At 40.9% G+C, this 21425-nt stretch overlaps 1 protein-coding gene across 11 annotated transcripts in view; it reads right to left on the bottom strand.

Annotated features, from left to right (window-relative positions):
- Positions 1 to 1044: 1044 nt before the first annotated feature.
- The window catches only part of KLF12 (KLF transcription factor 12), a 248643-nt gene continuing 228262 nt past the window's right edge, over positions 1045 to 21425 (bottom strand). For all 11 annotated transcript variants that reach the window (XM_048079122.2, XM_048079115.2, XM_066987684.1 and 8 more), the window contains one exon: positions 1045 to 10615. In XM_048079122.2, coding sequence (XP_047935079.1) covers positions 10434 to 10615 — 182 coding nt within the window. In that variant the 3' untranslated portion in view covers positions 1045 to 10433. The remainder of the gene's footprint in view (positions 10616 to 21425) is intronic.

Below are 21425 nucleotides of genomic sequence, written 5' to 3'. Positions count from 1 at the left end.
TGATGTGATCGTTTCCGCAAGCAGAGAGGTCCGTGCTTATCTGACCCAGCGACCCAGCATGCAGGGTTGAAGGTGGCTACCAGCAGCCACTCCTCATCGCAGTCCCAGAGAGCTGAATGTGCTGCGCGCCGCGTACAGACCAGCACATGCTGCCTTTCCACTCCAAACAACAACAAAAAGAGGTGGGGGGTGGTGGAGCCGTGTGTGGATTAGATGACAATTGAGCCGTTGTTTGTGCAAGTGGAAGAAATAACTTTTCAGGAACAGGCCATGGGTCAGGGCAGTGGACGGTGTGGGCGTTCACTGGAGAAGTCAGACTAAACAGGCAGTGATGTGCTTTATACTTATGGCACTGCTGGGAGAAAAAACAGTACGAAACACAGGCAGGACACTGAGGAAGAACAAACAACTTATTGTGTGGAGAGCAAAAGTACCTTGGAAGGACTAGTAGGACTATCTGATGTTTAAATTAATCAGTGCTTTGAGAGATTCAAGATCTGTTCTAGGAGGGCTTTGGTTTAGACGCATCTCTTGATAAGGCTCAGAGGTCTCCAAATCAAATCACTTTGTTTACTTGTTTCTCTGCCTGTAACCACGTAACATCGTGGTTTTTATTAGATAAATGATCATATTGGCTAAAAGCAAGTGAATGGAACTGCAAGGGAAATGGAAAATTCACACTTAAGGAGAAATTTCACCATTAAGGTCAAAGTGCAGCTCAAAGCCTCTGCCTTGGTCTCCACAGCTGTCCTGAATACTGCCTCAAACATGCAGGGAACTGTTCCACAGACACGGAAGAGAAGCCCATGGGTCTCAAAACGTCCCTAGGAGCAATCACAAATAGCACCCAACTTCAACAAAGTACAAAACCGATTTTTCCAGTTCACCAAAGCCTTCCTTCCCCAGCCATTTCTTCACTTGGCATGCATACAAGGAACAAATCCTCTCTCAGCTGCACAGGCATCTTAAGGATGCTGTACATTAATTGTATCCCTACAAGCAGGGAATTAAGAGGGAAAGAAGAAGGCAGAGACAGACACACAATTCCATTTTAAAATACTTAGTGAACTCAGATTATATACTAATGCAAAATATTTTTATATCATCCCAGGACATTTTTGTTTATACTGCTGAGTGCTATTTTATTTGTTCCAGCTTTGCCACAGATGCGCAAACACTGAGAAAGAAGAAAGAATGTGTACTCTATATGATGGCTTTTAAAAAATCAGTAAAGCAAGTAAAATCCATTTCTTAAGAAAACATTCCATTAAAAAAATCACTATATGTTTATAGAAAAGATTTTTTTTTAACAAAGGTTTAATTTTAAAAGTTAATAACTGGGTATTCCAGAAGGTTTGAGTCATCCACAGTAATAATTAGGGGGTTTCGTTCCATACAAAATGCTTTATTTAACCTTCATGCCTCCATTCAGATAATTATACAAATGCATACATTTAAAGGTTTAAACTCTATTTCAATTCACAGCTCAATTCATAGGAAAGTTGAATACAGAAAAGCAATGCACCAACAAAATATGTCTGAGACACCATTAAAAACGATAACACTTGTTCATTTAAATCTTTGAGAATAGACTGGAATAATCATCCTCTGACAGAATTTCATTAGGGGATTCCCTTTACATTATCATAGGGCAAAAAAAAAATCACCATTTTACAGTAAGAGGAAAAAAAGCTCTGAGTATATTTACAATACATACAGTATACATAAATACAAGAACAACACTTACATAATATTAATAAACTTATAACATAGGTGTTGCCTAAACACTACATAGCATATAAATGCAGAGGAAACTATCGGGAAATTAGATCTTCAGATGATTACTTTTATTATTGTTGAAGAAAAGTAATTTTTGCATGGAAAATCTTTTGAAAAGGCAAAAGAAAAGATGAGAAACTACTGCTTGCTTGCTAGCACTGGTATTTTTATTCCTTTGAAGTACAGGGCTTCTATCGACACTATTATCTCTATGGGGTTACTGATAATGACCCTCCCTTTTGCATCTTATCGTAGGAAAAAGAATGAGGTGCCATACATACTAATTCCATTGTTGTGAAGCTTCGGTCCCAAATTAGTCACTTTATAAACTACGGGATGTTTTTGTATTTTTACACAGGAGGATCAAATGAACACTCATTGGTACATACAGCTATAACTACCTGATTAGAAGGAACAGTTGGAGGCCAAACGCAGCCCCATCCTTAGGATTTCATTCAACTAATGCCATAGGGGAATTTGCTTCATCCATAAGTGACTTGGCCAAGAATGGTATTTTTCATTATTCTGTTGTTTCTTCCTAAACGCAGCTGAAAGAAACTTTCCAAATTAATGGTATTTTTGACCCCACATGTTGATAGCAGTGTCTAAATCTCTCGTTCACTTGAAGTGTATGAATGTGCGTGTCTGTGTGTGTGGGTTGAAGGTTTTAAGGCTGGTGGTGCATGAAACTTAAGTAATTCATTACTATCTCCGTGTATATTGTGCTGTAAGTGCACATGGGATATATAACTTCTTGGGGACAGAGCAGGTCAAGAGAGCATGCTGTGTAGGTGTTCAGTGGAGAAATTACATCACCAAGGAAGCAATGTATAGGACAATAGGGAAAAATATACTATGGTGGTTTTCTTTTGTCTTTTTTTCTTGTTTAATGAAAAACAAGATGCAAATATAGCACTGAAAAATAGTTTGAAGCCAGAAATGAGAACGTAAGTTCTGAATTTTGAAATAGTTTGGTTTGTTTGTTTGTGAAGATTGTGGCTCAAACTATATTTCCAAAGAAACTCTTCACATGTAGAAAGGCAAGAACAGGGAGAAAAGCAGCATCTGAACCCATGTCTGTGGTTCATGGTTCATGCTTATGGCAGTCCATCGAAGCTTTTACCTATTTGAGTGTGTCTCCTACCAGACACCGAACTCTTGTTTTCCAAATGCAGAGCTAGCAGCATGAAGCAAGGCTTAACAAGTCAATGGACCACCACGCATGTTTTCTAACTGACAGCACCTTGGCTCGCTGACATTTCTGAGAATGAGCCAGGGGAAACATTGCAGGTCACACATATGGATGAGAGGACCCCAAATAACTTTTGCTGTTCTTATTTTCATAGCTAAAATTCGCATTCACAGTTTTGCCTGTCTGGAGGACTGAATGATTGTTTACTGAATAATCTACAAATCACTCCAAAGACAACTCAGTTTATTTCATAATTTAAAGTCAGTAAGCACAAGCTGCTATAGAGGTATGCTGGCAAATCAACAGAACAGAACAACCAAACAAAATCAACCCCCGAACAACAACAACAAAACCCCTCTGTATTAATTTTTTCAGAAGGAAACCCCAAAAGCCTGGCTCATCTTATGATGGTGAAGACCAGATGCCCTTTCCTACGCAAGAACTCACACACCTAGTGTTGGAGTCAGCCAAACTCCCACCACCGTGCATTTCTAGGGGTGTCTCCTCGGAGCACTGCAGCTTCAGAACAAAGGACCAAGCCCTCCTCTCCAACAAACAGCTCAGGTATAAGAAACTCATATTTCCTTTGTCCTTCTGATGACACATTCCCTGGTGCTCTCCTCAAATCCCCAGTGTGAATTGAGCTCTTTTATGTGCTTAATATTTGGAGATTAAGTTCAGGATGACAGAATAAGTATATGCATGTTCTGATGGGATTATTTCCACTGATGTCTAACAGATTTAAAAATAAGTTGTTACTAAACTAGTGGTCTTCTCACATGATTAACCGGCATGCATCAGTGTCTAGTTTTTACACGCACGGCCACATGCTTTTATTTTGTACCTCCGCTGTCTTCCATACGTGAGCATCTTTATGCACATGCAATCCTGCCTTGGTGAATAAAAACAAAAACCCATTCTCCCACTCAAACAGAAACCCACTGAGGGTAACAAAATCTGGGCAAAATGTAGAACTGCCCGAGTACAAAATTCTGCACAGATAAATGGTGGGTACAAATCTAGAGAACAGAAAGCAATCGTTCTTGGCAAAGGCATTAGGACAACCAGTTACATTTTGATCTCCAATAAATTCATTTTTAGGAACAGGAGAAGCATGAGGGATGGCATTACACCACTATTTTAAGACTCCATTAGCATCAGTAATTTATTATTTTTTTTTACAGAAACCTACTAGATTAATAATAATAATAAATGAGAAACAAGGACAGGAAGAGACAGATCTGGCCATTTTCTAGTGAGATCAGTCTACTGATGCAATCGTTTAGGCCACTTAATATTAAAAACTAAACCTTCTCCACTCCAGTTATACCATCTTCTTTTTTGTTATTCAGATAGTCTCTAGACTAATAGTCCCCACCTTTTTCATTCCTTCGTCCCTAAAATAATAATAATATATAAAGTGATATATTTTGTCCTCTCTTGGAGTCAACCATTTCAAAGATGGTATTAAATACCAGTGTTACACAAAGAAGAGAAAGGAGACATTAGATGAACTCATCTCCAGAGTTCAATGCAGAGGATTTTTCAGGAGAATCCCTGTTCTAGTGTGTACCCTAAAAAAGCTCCATTGGGCTTATTGCTGGTTTTTGGAATATTTTACTACAGAATACCCTAGATATATGGGCGTATCAGACATAAATTAGGAAGAAACGCCATAAAACACAATCAACTCCATTTACACCTACTTAGAATTCATATGGATATGAGTAATTTGTAAACTAAGACCCATTCTCATCTCACAAGTATATGACAGACGTTATTTGAGAAAATAACTAAAACTTCTAACAAAATATCTCAACATGTGAAAATACAAATGGCACTTTGTGTTCGCTTCTGTGCTGCATTATTGTTCTCAGAGTACAATTTTATTTTCATCTTATTGTTGACAGAATCCTGTAAATTATTGCTGTGTAAAAGTATAGGAACATCCCATCAGTTCTAATAACAGGCACTTTCAGTTTCTGTTTCATCTTTTAAAATAGATTTTAGGCTACCTTGCTGAAGTGTATGTGCATTTTAAATGTCACAGCTGTCCCGCTACCATTGGTTTTGTTGACATGCTGCTGCACCTAGAAGATGGAACTCCCTTGGAACTGGCAAAGAGCAGCTGCTTATTTCAGCTCTGCAACCTTTATTCGAGATGCATTGTTGTCAGGGAAATACAAGAACAAATAAAATCAAATGAGAGTTTGCTGTTACTGTATCTGCCATTCACTGTAAATTGCCAGAAAGAAAAAAAAAAAAAAAAACCAAACAAAAAAACCCATTTTCATATGGTTTTCATTTTAAGAGCTTTTTTTTTTTCCTTTATTCAGTCAAAGACATTCTGAGTGTTGACTTATTTGACATTGAAGGACACAATATGACTTCACTATATCGCATGCCATCTGCAAAACAGCAAAGAAGCGTCCATTCTGTCTTGCAGAGAAAACACGCTCCCCAAAATGGAATAATCTACTTAACATTTTCTGTTTAAGCTTTGCAGGGCATTATTTAACCATTTTTTGATGAAAACCAAAGTTGTTTTTTTTTTAAAATGTACTTCATTTAACCTATTTACACCCCATGAAAAATTGTGAGTTTGAAAATACTTTTCCACTATCACATATATTACAGAATAATTAAACTGTTACAAGTATAGTAAAATACTTTCAATGTATTTCAATTTCTAAAGATGCAGTATCCTTATAGTTATTTTTTATTTATTTTTTTACTAAAAACTGATTTACTGCTGCAATTGATCAGAACTGAAGCATTTTTAAATGACCAATGGGCATGATTTTAATAAGCATATTACACAGCAACCGTAATGCTACCATGAAACTGTGAAAATATAACAATCATCTTTAAATTTCTTTGTGTGCTTCTCCAGTTACAAATCACAGGCAAAGGCATAATACAGTAATACAAGCTGGTTTCTTAAGAAGGTAGTATTTCCTTTTACAGTATTTATTTCCAGTTCTTCATCTTGCTTTGTTTTTATAAACTTGCTTGTTTATGTATCCGCACATGGGAGGAGGCATGTGGAAGTGCCAGCACTTACACGCATGGGCGTACGGGTGAGCATGTAGGAGGAGGGCAGACTTCCTGAACCATCTTTAGGCACGTCTGCTCTGGAAGATGCAGTTTCTCACACTGATCTTTCCAAACCAAAGTTCAAACTAAAAAAATAAGCAAGGTATTAATGGTGAAACTTACTCTGGTTTGAGACACCCACCTTCAATAAAGGAGAAAGAGATTTTTTCCATTAAACAGCATTTATTATCAGAAGATAAATTTATAAATGGCAACTAGAATACATTTTCAATGTGGCTAATGGAAAACGAGACTTATGATCACTGCTATTCCCATTATTAAAGGGGAGAAAGGTTGTCCAGCTATTTGTCCATGCTCTGCACTGTGAGTTTACCCCAAACATCAACATCACTGATGTCATTTTTAACACTGTTAATTTTGTTAGACATTACTCCAGCAAATAATCATATATACAAGTCAGTCTAAATCTATTTCATTAATTGTGTAAGCATGATAGACAATAAGGAATACTGCATCTTCATCCCCAGTATAAATTGCTGTTGCAATGAGCCAATTTTACAGTGCTGAATAAAACAGGTGCTCAAAAAATAATGACAATTTAAAATTTAAAAAGTTCTGTATCAAAGCTGCTTGCTCGTTACGTTTTCATATAATGCTGGCTACTGAGATTTCCTGACAAATCCACTGGATCCTTTTGAAAATACCTGAAATCTGACACTTCGTGGCAGTTTCCCATGTGGGCTGAGCTGTAATGGCCACAGTGGGTATTACCTGTCCTTTACTCACACCGAAAAGCATAAATCTCTTTCTGAAAGAAGGGGGACACCGTATATATTTGTATTTCCCAACTGCTCAATTCAGATGGACCTACTGTGTGCTGCCAAGAGAAGATCTGGTATTTCTGCATGCCACGCATGATGTAAGCCTTCACCACAGTTATGCAATGTCGCAGCGCGGCAGTGGGACACCAGGAGTTTTGAGGAAAATGCCATGGAGTAACCACCCTCAACCTCTGCACAAGCACCAAAATTTGGCGGGCCTGGACCACAGCCACTGGTGGAAGAACACCCTGAGAAGCTGGGAGACATCAGCTCCACGTCCGAACACCCTCCTCCCATGAAGTAATTTCTCTTAAAATACTTCTGAAGGGGAAAACCAAAACTGAGAATATCCTCAAAAAATACCTCGGGCCAAAGCCTGAGGGCTCTGGTACAAAAGAGACACTTGCCAAGGATCATACTGGCTACTTGAAACCCAGTGGTAGACTGCTGCTGGTTGGCCAAGGTGTCTAGAGGTAGGGTTGTAGGGCAGCATAAAAAGCTCGTATACGTCTGCTAGGAAGGCCAAGTATCCATTTTTGCCTGTTAATTAAGGAAATTTAGGGTGCACTGCTCTATCTTTTAGCTTCATTCTGTTCCCATCGGCATGCCCTGAGCCTGTGACCCTCAACGTGAGCTCTGCTTTACCCCCTTGTCACTTTGGGGTTCCTTGAATAAAACCAGACCCTCTTTCTGTTGTTGTGTTTCACATGTATAAAGTAACAGGGAACCGGCTGAAGGACAAGGGGTTCACAAAGAGCAACTTCTGCCTTGGGAAACAAACCTCCTCGGGTTTCTCTGTGCAGTCAGCACAGGGCAGTTCAAAGCTGCACACTGAAATTTAGGGCCTCTCAATTGCTCTTTTCTCACCATTGACTACAGAGGAAGCGTGAAGAAGACATTGGTCCCTCCCAGTTACATTCAGCCCTTGTGAACAACATCAGAGATGATGCCTCTCACTGCTTCTCTTGAATGCTAACAGAACAGCCTTAATAGTTTCTCGTCCAATAAATTTCATTTTCTGTGGGGGGAAAATCACAGATTCTGCTGCTATTCAAGTTATTGGTAGTTAAAATGTTCTCAGGCAAGAAAATAATTATATAAATTGAGTTGTACCTGACCTGAATTCTTTCCCAAAACATTGAGAACGACTGATTCATTTAAAGGGAATGACACTGAAGCACATAAAAGTAGACCTTGAATGCAGTCCATGAACCTCCTCAGGCACAACACTGACAATCCGTTTTTTAAGTAAGTAACGCTGTTGGTAAAAACCCAGTTCTGTTGCTCCACGATGCGTTATGGGCTATCAAAAAGCCCCTGTTTGTTTCAGCCTTTTTTAAACTGCATCGACACTCGGCGTTGCTGCTTGAATACTAACTCTGAGCTGGGTACTAAACACTGCCAAATTTTGTGGAAGATGATTACCAGCGTGGTCAGTGGGAAATGGGAGAGGCATTTTTCCTGCTATGGCTGCTGATAATTTGTCCTGGGTTTCTATGTTGACCAGTCAGAAGAGGGGAAAATGAATTTTAACAGTACTGAAGTTCTTTAAGGGAGCTGATAAATTATCCATTATCGGGGAACATTTACGCTGTATTTAAAGACAATCATACTCCAGAGCCTCTAAATGCTGTTAGAAAGTATTATCCCAGTCTTATTAATCCTCAATTAACTGTAATTGCTTTCAGTATTTGTGTGGATACTCTGTGCTGCTTTTTCTTAAAGATTATCTTGATTTCCGAACCCCCACCAACATTACAACCATTACTTCAGGAATCAGAAATGAATTCAGACTGATCAAACATTTAAAAATGAACAAGTGGCATCACAAGTTTAATCTGTGCAATTCCTGGAACCAAATATTCATAATTAAATGCACTGCAAAAGACCTTTATGTATACATCTTTTATCTCTAAGCTATGAAAGTCTCAACACTTAAAAAATCTTGCCAAGCCTCTTCTTTGTCGCATTTAGCTGAATAGGCAGATCCTTGTGAGGAAGGAAAACAGAAAAACACTATTCTGTTTTCACGAACAACTGATGACTAAGAGTTTCTCTCTTTCCTCCATAATGTAATTAATATAAATTGATTCACAATTATAGGGCTGTATGGGAATGATCAAGAATTTCCTTTTATTTAATCTGAAAAGTCTTGGATTGAAAATCCCAGCAGAGGCAGCCACTGCTACCCATATAAAGGGCCATTTGTATCATAACAGACAGCTGGCAAAATCTTGTTATTCCCTAATTCCCAGGGAGAAACATAATGTCTTGCAGAGCACCATTCCAGAACCATTTCTCCTTCCTACTTACAGTTCATCCACTGACTCCTCAACGCTCAGATCTTTCCTTTATCTGTCTTGCTTTCCAGACACAAATAAGTTTTACGTTGAAGGAAATGAATGTACTTAATTGTGGTACCTAGCAGGTCAGTGAAACCATCAGAAAGATTGACTTGAATGGTCTTACATGCTATTCTGCATCCCTGCCTTCTGTTGGTGTGGAGTGAATTATTGTTTTGAGAACCATTTTACTCATTATTGCTTTTTCTCTGCAAGAGACGCAGCCCTTTCTTCTGTTTTGTTTTGTGGGTACATTCAATTCCATTCCACAGATGCCTACACCCCTAACCTTGGTACCAGCAAGCGTAAGATCTGACTACTTCCTTGCATTCAAACACTGGTCACGGGGAAGAGGATACCTGCATGAAAGAAAACTGCACTTTGAGAACGGGGTAGTAGTTTTCAGATCGGCTTTTTCTATACAAATCAGGAAATGATTCTAAATAAGTCCATGGTAAAATACAGATACTTAATATTGTACTTTCAGCAGAAATGCTGCTGCCCCTTTTTTATTTTACAGACTTCAACAACAACAACAAAAGAAAAAGAAAGGAAAAAAAAAGGATAAAAGAAAACGGTTAAATGGCTGGTGTCCTCAATGGCATAATGACAACTTGTGGTACAACATTAAAATGCCACCATTGTTATTGCAAAAGTCTGCTCCAGCAACCCTTCGGCTCCGACGGTGGGACCTCTCCAGCAGGATCTTCTCGCCTACTCCCACGCAGCTCGTCTGTAGCACGGCTCGGGCGTGAGGCTGACATTGGCCAGGTGGTATTCAAAACAAGAGGAAAAGATGGGATAATAAAGGTCTATCGGTCTGGCTCTCATCATCATCATCGATTTGTGGCATCTGATCCTCCAATCAGCAGTGATTTTTCAGGAACAAAATGTCCGACAGCTGAGAAAACATACAAGCTATAAACATTTTTTTCAAAGGACGCAGCATGTAAAATAATGCCCATTCCTGTAGCATTTCGGCTGCTATTTCCCAGGTGATTGTGATGACACTTTTGGGGTGTAACCATGCTGAGGGGCAGATGGGGTTAACTTCAGATGGCGAGGAGAAGAGTGGCACTTCTTTTCCTGCTTTTTTTTTTTGTTATTATTTTTTTTTTTTGTTACAGACAGCAGGGACAGCCCTGCCTGTTAACACTGTAGAAGGGGATTCAGCCCTGCTGAATTCACTCCGGGTAGTTAAGAGACCCAGCTCTTAAGCTCGGCTGGAACAGGTAGCGTTTCTCAAACCAGCATGTGCCTGCGGCGGTGGAGCGCCAAGTGATCTGAGCGGGAAAAGCTGCGGTCACAGTCTGCACACTTGAATGGCTTCACTCCCGTGTGCTTGCGGTAATGCCTCGTCAGTTCGTCGGAGCGAGCAAACTTCCAGGTGCAGCCTTCCCAGGTACATTTGTAGGGTTTTTCTCCTGGTAGAGACAAAAGAAAGGGGTGGGGGGGGAAACAGGTGGTGACTTTCGCCTCCTTGCTCTTAATCCCCACAACCCCCTCTGTACGCTTCCCATGAACACCCACTGCCTAGGGGTTTCTTTAGGCCAAATTACACAATTACTATGAACCGAATCTGCTGAATATAAGGAAAGGGCCTCGAGATTTATCATTCCTGTGGCATTCACATGACTAAGAAAATCAACAGGATTAAGGCAACAGTATAGATCCTACCTTGCAGGGGTGATGCGGGGATTAACATAAGGACAAAGGGCTGTGTAATTATTCCCATGATTACTGTACAAGTTTGCTAGCCTCATCCCAACAAGCTGTACTTTCTCCCAAAATGGCCAGCCTGCCCTACTTTTCAGCAATTTATCACAGGGTGCCAAGGACTTCCAATTATTTATAGGAAGTTTATGAAGGTTTCTAATTATTCGTATAAACAACACTGCAGGACGTTTCTTAGCAAGCTGGTAAAAATGAAGTACGATTTCCCAAGGAAACATAAAAACTCAATCTGCAAAGTGTCCTCTTTATTTATTGCACTTACGTTCAGTAAAATTAATTTTGCCTGTAAGATGTTACCAGGAATGGTCTATGATTTTTAAAAGTACTTAGCCACGGGACTTGCACACAGCTATTGATAAAAACTGATTTACTTCAATGAGATCAGACTTGGGCTAAGAGCAGTTTTGGAAAATCCCACCCCACTGCTTTTTGTCTTAAGTTAAACATGATGCATGCCCCAGGTTCTGTGTCATAGAGTGTCACAGGAGAAGATTAATATGGCTGATCCAGACTTTTTGCTTTCATAAAAGAAATTGCTATAAAACCCCATTTTTGCCACCTTTGAAGGCTGTACTTGTTTGGGATTTCTATCACCACTCTTTAATGTCTACATGTTAAATGCTCTTGGGAGTTACCTTGATCCTACAGTTGAGCATGCTTCAAAACTGAGGAAGGGAAACTGTGTGAGGTCTGCATGTGTGTTCCTCTGGTGTGTCAAAAGTGATTTTTTAACCTTCCCTTCCTGAACCAGCTAACCACAACCAGGACAACACAAGAGCATCTCTGCAACTACTGTTTCCTTCATCGGACACAGTCGTTCCTCAGCTATTTGTTATCATTTATGAATCACGAGCAGCTCGCGAGATACCTTTCCAATTATACGAGCCAGTGACGCAACACTCGCTTTGTCACAGGCAGCACCTCCCTCCCAGCATCTCTTCGAAAGTCAGTAAATGTTTTGCCGAGTGCTCGGAGTTTCAAAAGAAAATCATCGCCAAGTTCAAACAGCCCTGAGAAGTCCAGCTGAAATGGCCGCGGGTGTCTCTGTAAGGAAGTCAGATGCTGTACAGGCACGCGGTGGGGCTGTCGGCAGCATTTGAGCTCGCTGGGGCAGTCCCTCCTGCGCACCATCTGGGCTGCGCTGCAGTTTTGATGTCGGACGGGGGTGGGAAACAGTTGCGGCAAGGAGAGAGTGATCCGGGCTCCGGGCTGACAGGCTGGACTTGCAGCCGGAGCTCTGCACTGGCAGCCAGGTTGCCCAGCTGATTTTACAGCCCCCAGCTGAGCAGCACCTGCTGTGCCTGGGCAGCCGAGGCGGTGCAGCAAATGGCGGGGCACCTGCGCTTGCCAAGGACAAAGCTCTGCAAAACGGGCTCGGATTTGTCACTGAACTGCCTTGCATACGTGCCCTTGCTGCAAACAGCTAGTGTGGAGCACTGTATAGATGTAAGCCCTGCCATCTGACGTGATAGGTCTACCCCAGTGGTCCCATCACACTGCGTGGACGGTCTGCAAGTGGAGCGCTTGCCGCTTCCAGCTTCAGCATACTTTTAGGCACTCTTCTTTCAACGCCTGGCGCTGCCCCTGTTGGTTTCTTTGACCACAGAGACCTCCAGAACAAAGAAGGGACGTATTTCCCATGCTTTGGGTCCTTACTCAAAAGGATCTGTGAACCTGTGTCTCTCCTCACCCCAAGATCCTTCCCCTGAAACGGCCACTTCGGCACAGAAAGCCCCGGATCTTCTTTCCCGTGGTAGAAGACCAATGGAGAAACCCAGGCGGGAAGGGATGGAAGATGAAAGAGAAATACCAGAAATAGTTTGTTCTTCCTTTAAAACAGTATCACTTTGGGTAAGAAACGAGAGCCAGCTGGCGGAAAGACGTGAGCGTAGGCCACTCAGCTGAAGTTCCCAGGTGTTGCTTCCAGCCCTTCTCCTCAATGAGCCCTGCTCACCCAGCCCCTACACAGCTATGTGAAAGAGACAGGACTAACCACATTCCTCTCACGCTATTTACACCACTGAAGGAAAATATCTCTTACAAGCTCAACCTAAGAAGACCTTTCATTATTTTCAATTAAATATGTGTTTATAGCATAAGAGAGAAAAAAAGCAAGACAAAGCAGCATTACTCTAAAGACATTCAGTAATGTACATCTTGGAAAAGGCATTGTAAAAGAGACCATGAAATATATGATTTTCCTTAAAGATTAATCAATAACATTTTACACAAACCTTATTTTTAGGTAAAGAATAATATTATTTTCTATTAAACACTCACATTATCTGTGGATGGCCAGGTGCCAGAACAAAAAGTTCTTATTAATAGGCAATATTATATTAACTGTGAAGCCTCTGCCTGGTAACACCCCCAAAATGAAGGCTAACAGCTGATTCCTCAAGAACTGCCATAAAGAACGGAAGGTGCAAGAGTTCAAAAGATAAGAAAGGACCAACAGGAGCAGAACTGTCAGAGGATGGGAATCTGGTGCCAGATTTCCCACTCCAGCTTTGGCTGATGAACTCGAACACTCACAGCTGAAATTCCCAGCACAATCAACAGAGAAATGGGACCTCACAGGGCAGCCCAGAAAATGGTGATCAAGGCAGTGGACAAATCTAGTTAGTTAATTGGAGGAAACTATCCCCAGTGCTTACTCATCTGTGGGGCTTTGGTGGCTCTGGTTAGTGCTGGGTGCACTCCCAAGCCCCTGGGTGGACTACAGCCCTCCAGAACAGAGGAGCAACACATATTACACATATATCACCATTTCAGGTCTGGATTGCAGTGGAGTCGAAGTCAAATACTCAACTCAGACACTTCTACCTTTGTGCAAGCACTTGAGCTTAAGTGCCTAAGACACTCTTGGGTTCAAAGTACCTCTTATTCTGCAGCTCCCTCAATGGCTCAGCAGATGCCAGAGCATGGGCCTCAGAGTTACTGCCACGCACCAAGGCTCTCAAATGCCCATTCAGCTCTACAGAGCAAAGGCAGGCAGTGCGAGCTCTGCCCAGGGTAGTGGAAACATGGGAATGGAGGAGGAAGACAGAACAGCGGACAGGCTTTGGAAAATGTAGGAAGGAGAGCTGCAGAAAGAGACAAAGAACTTGCAGTAATTAACACAGGGAGGAACAGAAAACTGGAAAAAGAAAAAAGATCGTCAGCTAGCTTAATTTTCCGAATCTGTAAGGTTTTAGACTTACAGAAGGTACCTTTTTAAAAATAACAGCCTGAAGCTGTGAACATATTCATGAAAGCTGACTCTCTACTTTCCCAGCTGTCTTTGCAAGCCCTATTGCTTTGTCCCAAAACTTGACAAAAGGATCGTGAAACACAGAGAAACTGTATTCTGATGGTATTCTGCAGCTCTGCAATACATAGACAGTAAACAGTATACCACGACAGTCATTTACACAAATCAAGTGGGACCCAGGAGCATGAGAAGGCTCTTTTAGGCAGTTCCCCGTAGAAAATGAGTATTTTCTATTGTTTGGGGAAGTTAATTAGAAAGTTTTAAAGGCATGACTCAATGCCCCAAATGGAACTAGTCATTTTTTAATCTTCTATTAACAAAACATCTGCTTCTAAGAGCCCTCCAAAACATTGCCTTTTCTAATCCAGATGCCACAATCTGAATTAGTTTAATTACTTTTACCATATTAATTTTCCTACACTACCATGACTCCTCTCACTTAAGCACTTAAGAACATAGTTACAACAGTTACTCATTAAATCTCCCTAAACTCAAGCAAATAATGAATTAATAATGCCGAATAACGACCATTATTTAGTCAATCCTTCAAAAATTTTCCACCTTCCCCACAGCCCAACAGCTGTCTTCCCATATCCGGAAGATCATTCACTCACGGAAATAAATCTCCTTCAAACTTCTACTTTACAACCCAGTGATATTCGCATACTCTAAAGAAAAAATGTCATATGTTGGTACCAGCAAGAGACCATGAGATGCAAGAGACGAAAGGAGCATGGTCTGCTCTACACCACAATTTCCGACGCGGTACGCTCCTCAGCAATTTTTCTCTGCCCAACAACTAGCTGGTATCACAGTATTTGATGTTCAGTGCTTCAAGTGAAGCTGCAACCAAAGCCCGATCTAAAGAGTTACGGGGTGGTCTGCCAGCAGGGTAAATGCCCCATGTAACAGAACTGGGCTTACATTCCCTAGGCAAGAAACTTTATTGGCTGCGTTTGCAGATACTCTGTGGTACTCCCTGGGCACTTGCAGTCCCTTTCATTTGTGTATTATTAAAGTTTCTTTTATTCATCAGTTTAGCAGGCTTTTGGCAACTATGCCATTGAGTAACGATGAGGTAACTGTCTGCTACCAGGACAGAAATCATCCCAGTGATCTAGTTGTAAACCCACTTTTATCTCTGACAAACTCCCTTCTGTTATTACAAGTGAGTGTCCTTTCCCAATTATGTCCCATCCATCCACTTCTGTACATAACTCTCACTATGACTCTGAGTTACTACATCCCTTCTCCATAGCCCCTGCAGTGGTATTCATCATTTTGAAACACTGCTAACTTTTTTATTGCAAAATATACACAAGAGAATGTTCGGGGTTACAGGCTTAGCCATCTAGTCAGACTTTTCTGCATTTAAGCTTTCACTATCCTGTGAAAAAGCCACATGCTAAAATTCCAGTTTGGGAAAGAAAAAGTTCGAGAAGCACTTGGAGATGAAACTTGGTTTATTGTTTTGTGCAGCGATTCCAAACTGGGCAGGTGGGAGCATAGGGGAGATGCTGTCCCTCACTCCATTCACAAACTACAAAGGACTTAAGTCAAACTTGCATGGTTTAAGAAGTGGCACCTGCCCAGCCCTGCTATCTATGGCCACATCTTTATACATTCCTAATACAGTTTCTACCGCCGTTACACATGGAGGAGTGAGTATTCCCCACATAAAAACAGAGTGAGGTCCTAAGGACTTAGCCCGTAACAAATCGAAAGAAAACAAATACTCCAGCAAACATGCCTCTGCCTATGTTTGACGGTGTTACATATTCTAGTTGGAAGTCAACAGGTCTGCAGGGTCAGGACATCTCAGAGCCGTTCCTGGTTTGGTTTCTGCTACAGGATGCTATGCAAAACATAATGTGTAGTATTTATGTCAGCTGGTTTCAGCTCCCACGTAAACACCAGAACCACTCTAAAACACACAGCACGGTCACGCTGCACCCATACTGATAGTGCTGTGAGGGGGAAAATCATAAATGGAAAACCACAAATAATGGCTTATTACATCTTGCATTTCTACTAAAAATAAGCAATTTCAGGCAGAAAAGAACCTTTTTACAGCAAAAACACCATCTTATAAAGAGCATCCTCAGGCACTCCCAGAGGAAGAGGGCAGCTTAGCTTTTAGACACAGGGGAAAGGGAAAAATGACAACTATTATGTTTTGTGTGATATTTTTATTAGTATAATTTTTTAATGAAAAACATCTGAGCACTTATAGAGTACTTTCCAACTTTAAAGTGCCTTGTGCAGCACTTCACAAAAAAATATATTAATACCTTATAAAAGTCTGCCTTCATAATAGCACCGTGTAACAAGTATCTTTGTGTCTATTCTGCAGGTAGGAAAACAAAGGCACTGAGCATAAGCAGCCTTCCCAAAACTGCAGAAAATGAACGGCAGCGTTATGACTCACATATTAAGAACACCTTACTTTCTGTAGAGAGACCACTAGATCTCAGTTTCATCCCTTTAAATGATTGAAACATTTGCACTGATTTTGATTCAAAAATGTAATTCAATTATTTTGATATCTTTCAAAAGGTGATTTTGAACCTCTGTTTCCAAGTTACTGGTTCACTATATCTCTTTTGTGAATATAATAAATTTGAGTTTTGCTTCAGTATTGTTAAAATATGCAAATCAAAGATTTTTCTGGGAAGAGATTAAAGTTTCGTATCAGTTGAGCAAGTCTGGGAAAATAATTTCTACAAGCAGAATGGGAACATGCTGTGCTTACTGCAACGTCTTGAAATTCAGGTTTTTTACTCCTCGTTCTCAGTCTTAGGCAGAGCAAAGGGACATGGTTTCTTCAGGTGACAACTGAACAAAACAATTTCTTCAAATCAAAATCATAGTGACAACCTGCACTCTCAAACACCAGACAGAACTTCATCAGATTTTTGGGAGTTCTTAAAGTGATTATTTGCAAGCTCCATGTCTGGTAATTCAGACCCAAGTCATTCTCCCACATCACAACATGAGTATCCTTCATTTCACCACACTGCTGAGTTTAGGAACCGTTTGCCATTCTGGCCCTTCTCATCACTCCCCCTGCAAGATCAGTATTAGTTAAGGACCCTTATCTATTTATTTCTCCTTTGTCTCTCTTCCCATACTCCCCTTTAGGTTCAGCCTCAGTTTATTGCTACTTTAATACAAAATCTCAGCATACAAACACAAAATACAAATCCCAGCATAAAATGCCTTTATTTCCAGACTCACAAGAACTCTACTCTCCATAACTTCAGAAGGCAAACCCACAACACCAGTCTCAGTCCTGTTCTGCCACTGCGCACACTGAAGACAAAGAGTTAATACAAGAAACTTCTCTTCCACATTTTTGCTTTTTAGGCTTCCGCACAGAGACTTTGTCCTCCAAAGGGACTTGGACAAGGATTGTCAAAGACATTGCTGAAATAAAATGATAAATGTAATTCCCCTAACAACTGTAAAAATACAATTTTTGGAAATGTGAAAGGCCTCTTCCTGTGCACCTGATTCCAGGAACTAGATGAAATCCCAAAAGTAGGGGACAAATAGCATTTATTACCCTTTCTGATCATTTTTTCCTGCCTGATGTGGTCCTTTTATTTATATATATGTACATACTTATGAATTGAAGTATATGTATATGCTTACATACATCTCTCTGTATGTATTTGTAGTAGGAGAGAGCATGGAAATTTCCTCCTGCCCTCCAGCCACAGCAATAAGGGACTATCAAAATTCCAGTTCTTTGGGTAAGGATGAGATTTCTCCTTTTATGGCAACCTTCACTCACAAAGGAATTTGGGAAAGGTGATGCACTTCCAACAGCAGCCAGCTGCGCACATGGTGGTAGCAGACTTGTAAACTAACTCTCTTTGGCTGGGGTGCTGGTGGCCTGAGTTTTGGTCTGACCTCCTCAGAGAAAACACCTTGTCTTCTCTGTGGTCCCTAACTGCAAGGGAGATGCCAATTAAGTGACACTTCCATTTCCATCTTCAATAACCGTGTCTCCGATTCTGCTCCCGTCACTCCTCCTGGATGCTCCAGGACTTGCTCCAGCACGTTCAGCTAGAGCAATATTGATGTCTCTCAGTATAAAAATTAAACCTTCCACTAACTGTAAAAACAAAACAAAACAAAACAAGAAGCAACTCCCCAGAGAAATAAACAAACAAACCAAAAACAACAAAAAGGCTCCAAGGGTTGAGCTTTGTCTCATTCAGAGGGCAGGACCCTGGTGTGCCAGGCTGTTTACAGAAACAGAGCAGTGAAAAACACCTCCCTTAAAGACCTCACTAGTTAAGCAAATGAGTTGTGAATAGTATAAAGCTTTCTAAATAGATATAACAATTTTTTTATCACCATAAAATGTAGAGTAAATACATACAATATCAAAGAAAAATATTAACTGACAAAATACACATGATGAGGGAAGAGACTGGGAAAATTAGAATTAATGTGACCGAGATACCAGAAAATTTTATATCCTACGTGGAGAAAATACTGAAGTGCAGAAAATAACCACCCATCCTACACAGGAGTCATTTTATCTTTTTCTTTTCATGGGAAAGGAGAAGTTTTATAAAATTTCCCCAGTTCTCTGCCTACTTGTTTGCAAAAAATGAAGATGGAAAACACTTGCTTTCAGGCTCTGCTTTCCTTTTTCCTTCTAGGAAAAAAAAGTAAGCAGAAAAAAAATCAATAAAACATTAAAGCAAAGGCTTTTGTGAAACTTACTTGTACTTTTGAGCACGTTCTATTCTCAAAGAGTTTGTTTCTGATTGACAGGTTGCCCTGAAAAGAACAGCACGGACACGAACAACTCCAGGCGCACTTCATGAGAGACGTGGTATTACCAGAAATGGGCATTTCGTAGCATGTTGCTATCCGTTCCCCGTCTGGGACTGAGTGGGCTGCAAGAGTTAACGTCCTTGGAAGCCCTGTAATGTGTTTTTACTCCTCTAGGTCTGGGTGCATCTGGAGGCAACATCTGGGAATGCACACTGGAGGGAATGGGAGTAGGGAGGTCTTTCTCGCCTTCATGCCACTGCAGGGCTGAAAATGGTAGACCACAATCATGCCTGAGACCTCAGATGAACTGCAGTTCTTTGGAGGTAGAATATTAAGCACTAAATGGCTTACTTAGAGAAAATTTTATTCTGCATAATGAAATCATCATTATTCCCTCGTGCCACACACAGACAAAACACATATGCACCCCATATTTACAAAGTCAAGGGGCACTGTTGCAAATATTTTTCATAACCTAGAGACTGAAAGCAATCACAGACACAATTAGACTTGCTTTCCCATCAAAGTGCCTTGGAATAACCACACGGGCACTCTTCCATATCGGCACGGCATCAGACCTACAATGCAGAGAAACGACTCCCTGTGTGTAAGGTGAATTCAGAGCTCGCAGAACGCGCCAGAAATGAAATCATTTAACTTTCCACGGAGCGGCTATTGGAAGAGAACTGGATGTACGAGCTCCCTGTGGTATGGACACCTGCCCGTAAGTAGCTGGACTCGGACAACTATCCCTCTACATCCAGGCGGCTAGCAGAGGTTCACATTTCTGAACATCACCTTACCAGGATACGGTGGCCTTGGTGAGTCTGCCTTTATACCCTGGTAGGTATTCTACCAGCAGACACCCTATTTTAAATACCTCCTAAGTTCTGTCCTGAAATCTGAACCCAGGAACATCAACAGGCTGAGGCTTCAGCAGTCCTGTTTATTAAAGTATTTGTCTATCTTCTAAACAGAAATTGCATGAAGAAAGGGCAAAAAAGCTAGACGTGAAGACTTCCATTAAATATACTGGTTTCCACATTAGAAAGCTCAAATGTTTATTGAAACTGGCAGTAAATTTTAAACACTAAATGAAAATATTTCTTAAAAAATAAAAGCGTCACCCAAAACAAATAGAACATCCTATTTTACTTAAAGAAAACTACTTTTTAAATTAGCTTTGTTTATTTAAATTCCTAGGTTCTGAAACAGCATGTGAACCTGCTGTTGCAGCTTTTTTCACTCAGCAGATTTACGTGCAGGAGGAAGAGCCCTGGGATAAAGGCCCTAAGAAGCACGTAGGACATGAGAAAGAAAAGCTGGGCTTTTGAATAGAGAGTCTGGTGGGCAGGTGACAAAGAGGTGTTAATTTTAAAGTAGGCCAAAAATCTGCACAGTTCAGGTCAAATCCAAGAGGATTATTTTAAAAATGTTGCTTCCTCCCAATATTTGTCTAAAGAAGGGATTACAAACCTGTAAATATCTCTCTGGAACGTATAGCTAGCAAAAGGCATTCAACAGACCTTAAGAAAACAACAGGTTTAATGGAGTTTTAAAGCCTACCGAGCAAAAATAACTATTTTGGTGCCTCTGACTTCTTAAGTCTGCTCTGAAATTGCTGAAAGGAAAATGTGAACAAAGACTAATGACAGGGGCCCTTTCATATTAAAATAATATATGGAGCAACAGTGAGTGAGAGGAATGCAATGTTTGAAAAAGCACAGACTAAATAAAACACCCATGTACTCACTAGCCCTCTCTCTTCTAGGGTGGTGTCTCAACCCAGCGAAAAAGGAACTTCTTGGGGAGGAAATGTTGTCATTTTCTCAGGTACAAAACCACATTTCTGAGATGTTTAGTGTCTCCATGTAATGAGGACACGCTGATGAGGACCCCCTGACACTAACAAATAGGCTTCATTACGTCTGAGGCAAAGGTATTTGCTCTCATATCTCAGGAATGATACAGGCGTTGATCAAGGACAAACCCCTGAACACTAAAAGAAATTATTTGGCCTGGGGGCTATGTTCAGCTTGCGTCTTTAAGTGCAGCCACAACTTCGGCAGCAGGGGCACCAAGAAGACTGATTTGGACCCAGCACTGGTTGGAGCTCACAGATGAAAATCTGCAGCCACAACCCCGTGTCGGAGCCCCGCAGGAGCTTCTCCAGACAGGGAGGAAGCTTCCTTGCCTTCCTCCACCCACTGGAGGCAGGAGCAAAGCCACAGTTGTGACTGGATGACACCCTGCCCTATGCTCATGGACTAAATCCATTCCTACTTCATGCCACTGGAACATCCCAGGCTTCTGCTGCAACTGACTCCAAGAAGCTACTCTGCCACATTCCTCTAGAAAGTAGTAACTAATGACTGAAATAGCACTGCATTGAAATACAAAGTGGTGATTGTATAGCTACAACACCAGCTATAAAGAAAGTCCTACAGAAGTGA

The sequence above is a fragment of the Anser cygnoides genome, chromosome 1, assembly GCF_040182565.1.
Source record: "Anser cygnoides isolate HZ-2024a breed goose chromosome 1, Taihu_goose_T2T_genome, whole genome shotgun sequence".
In the NCBI taxonomy this organism is placed as follows: domain Eukaryota; kingdom Metazoa; phylum Chordata; class Aves; order Anseriformes; family Anatidae; genus Anser; species Anser cygnoides.
Note: the sequence above shows the minus strand (reverse complement) of the source record. Positions and strands in the feature narration are given on the sequence as shown.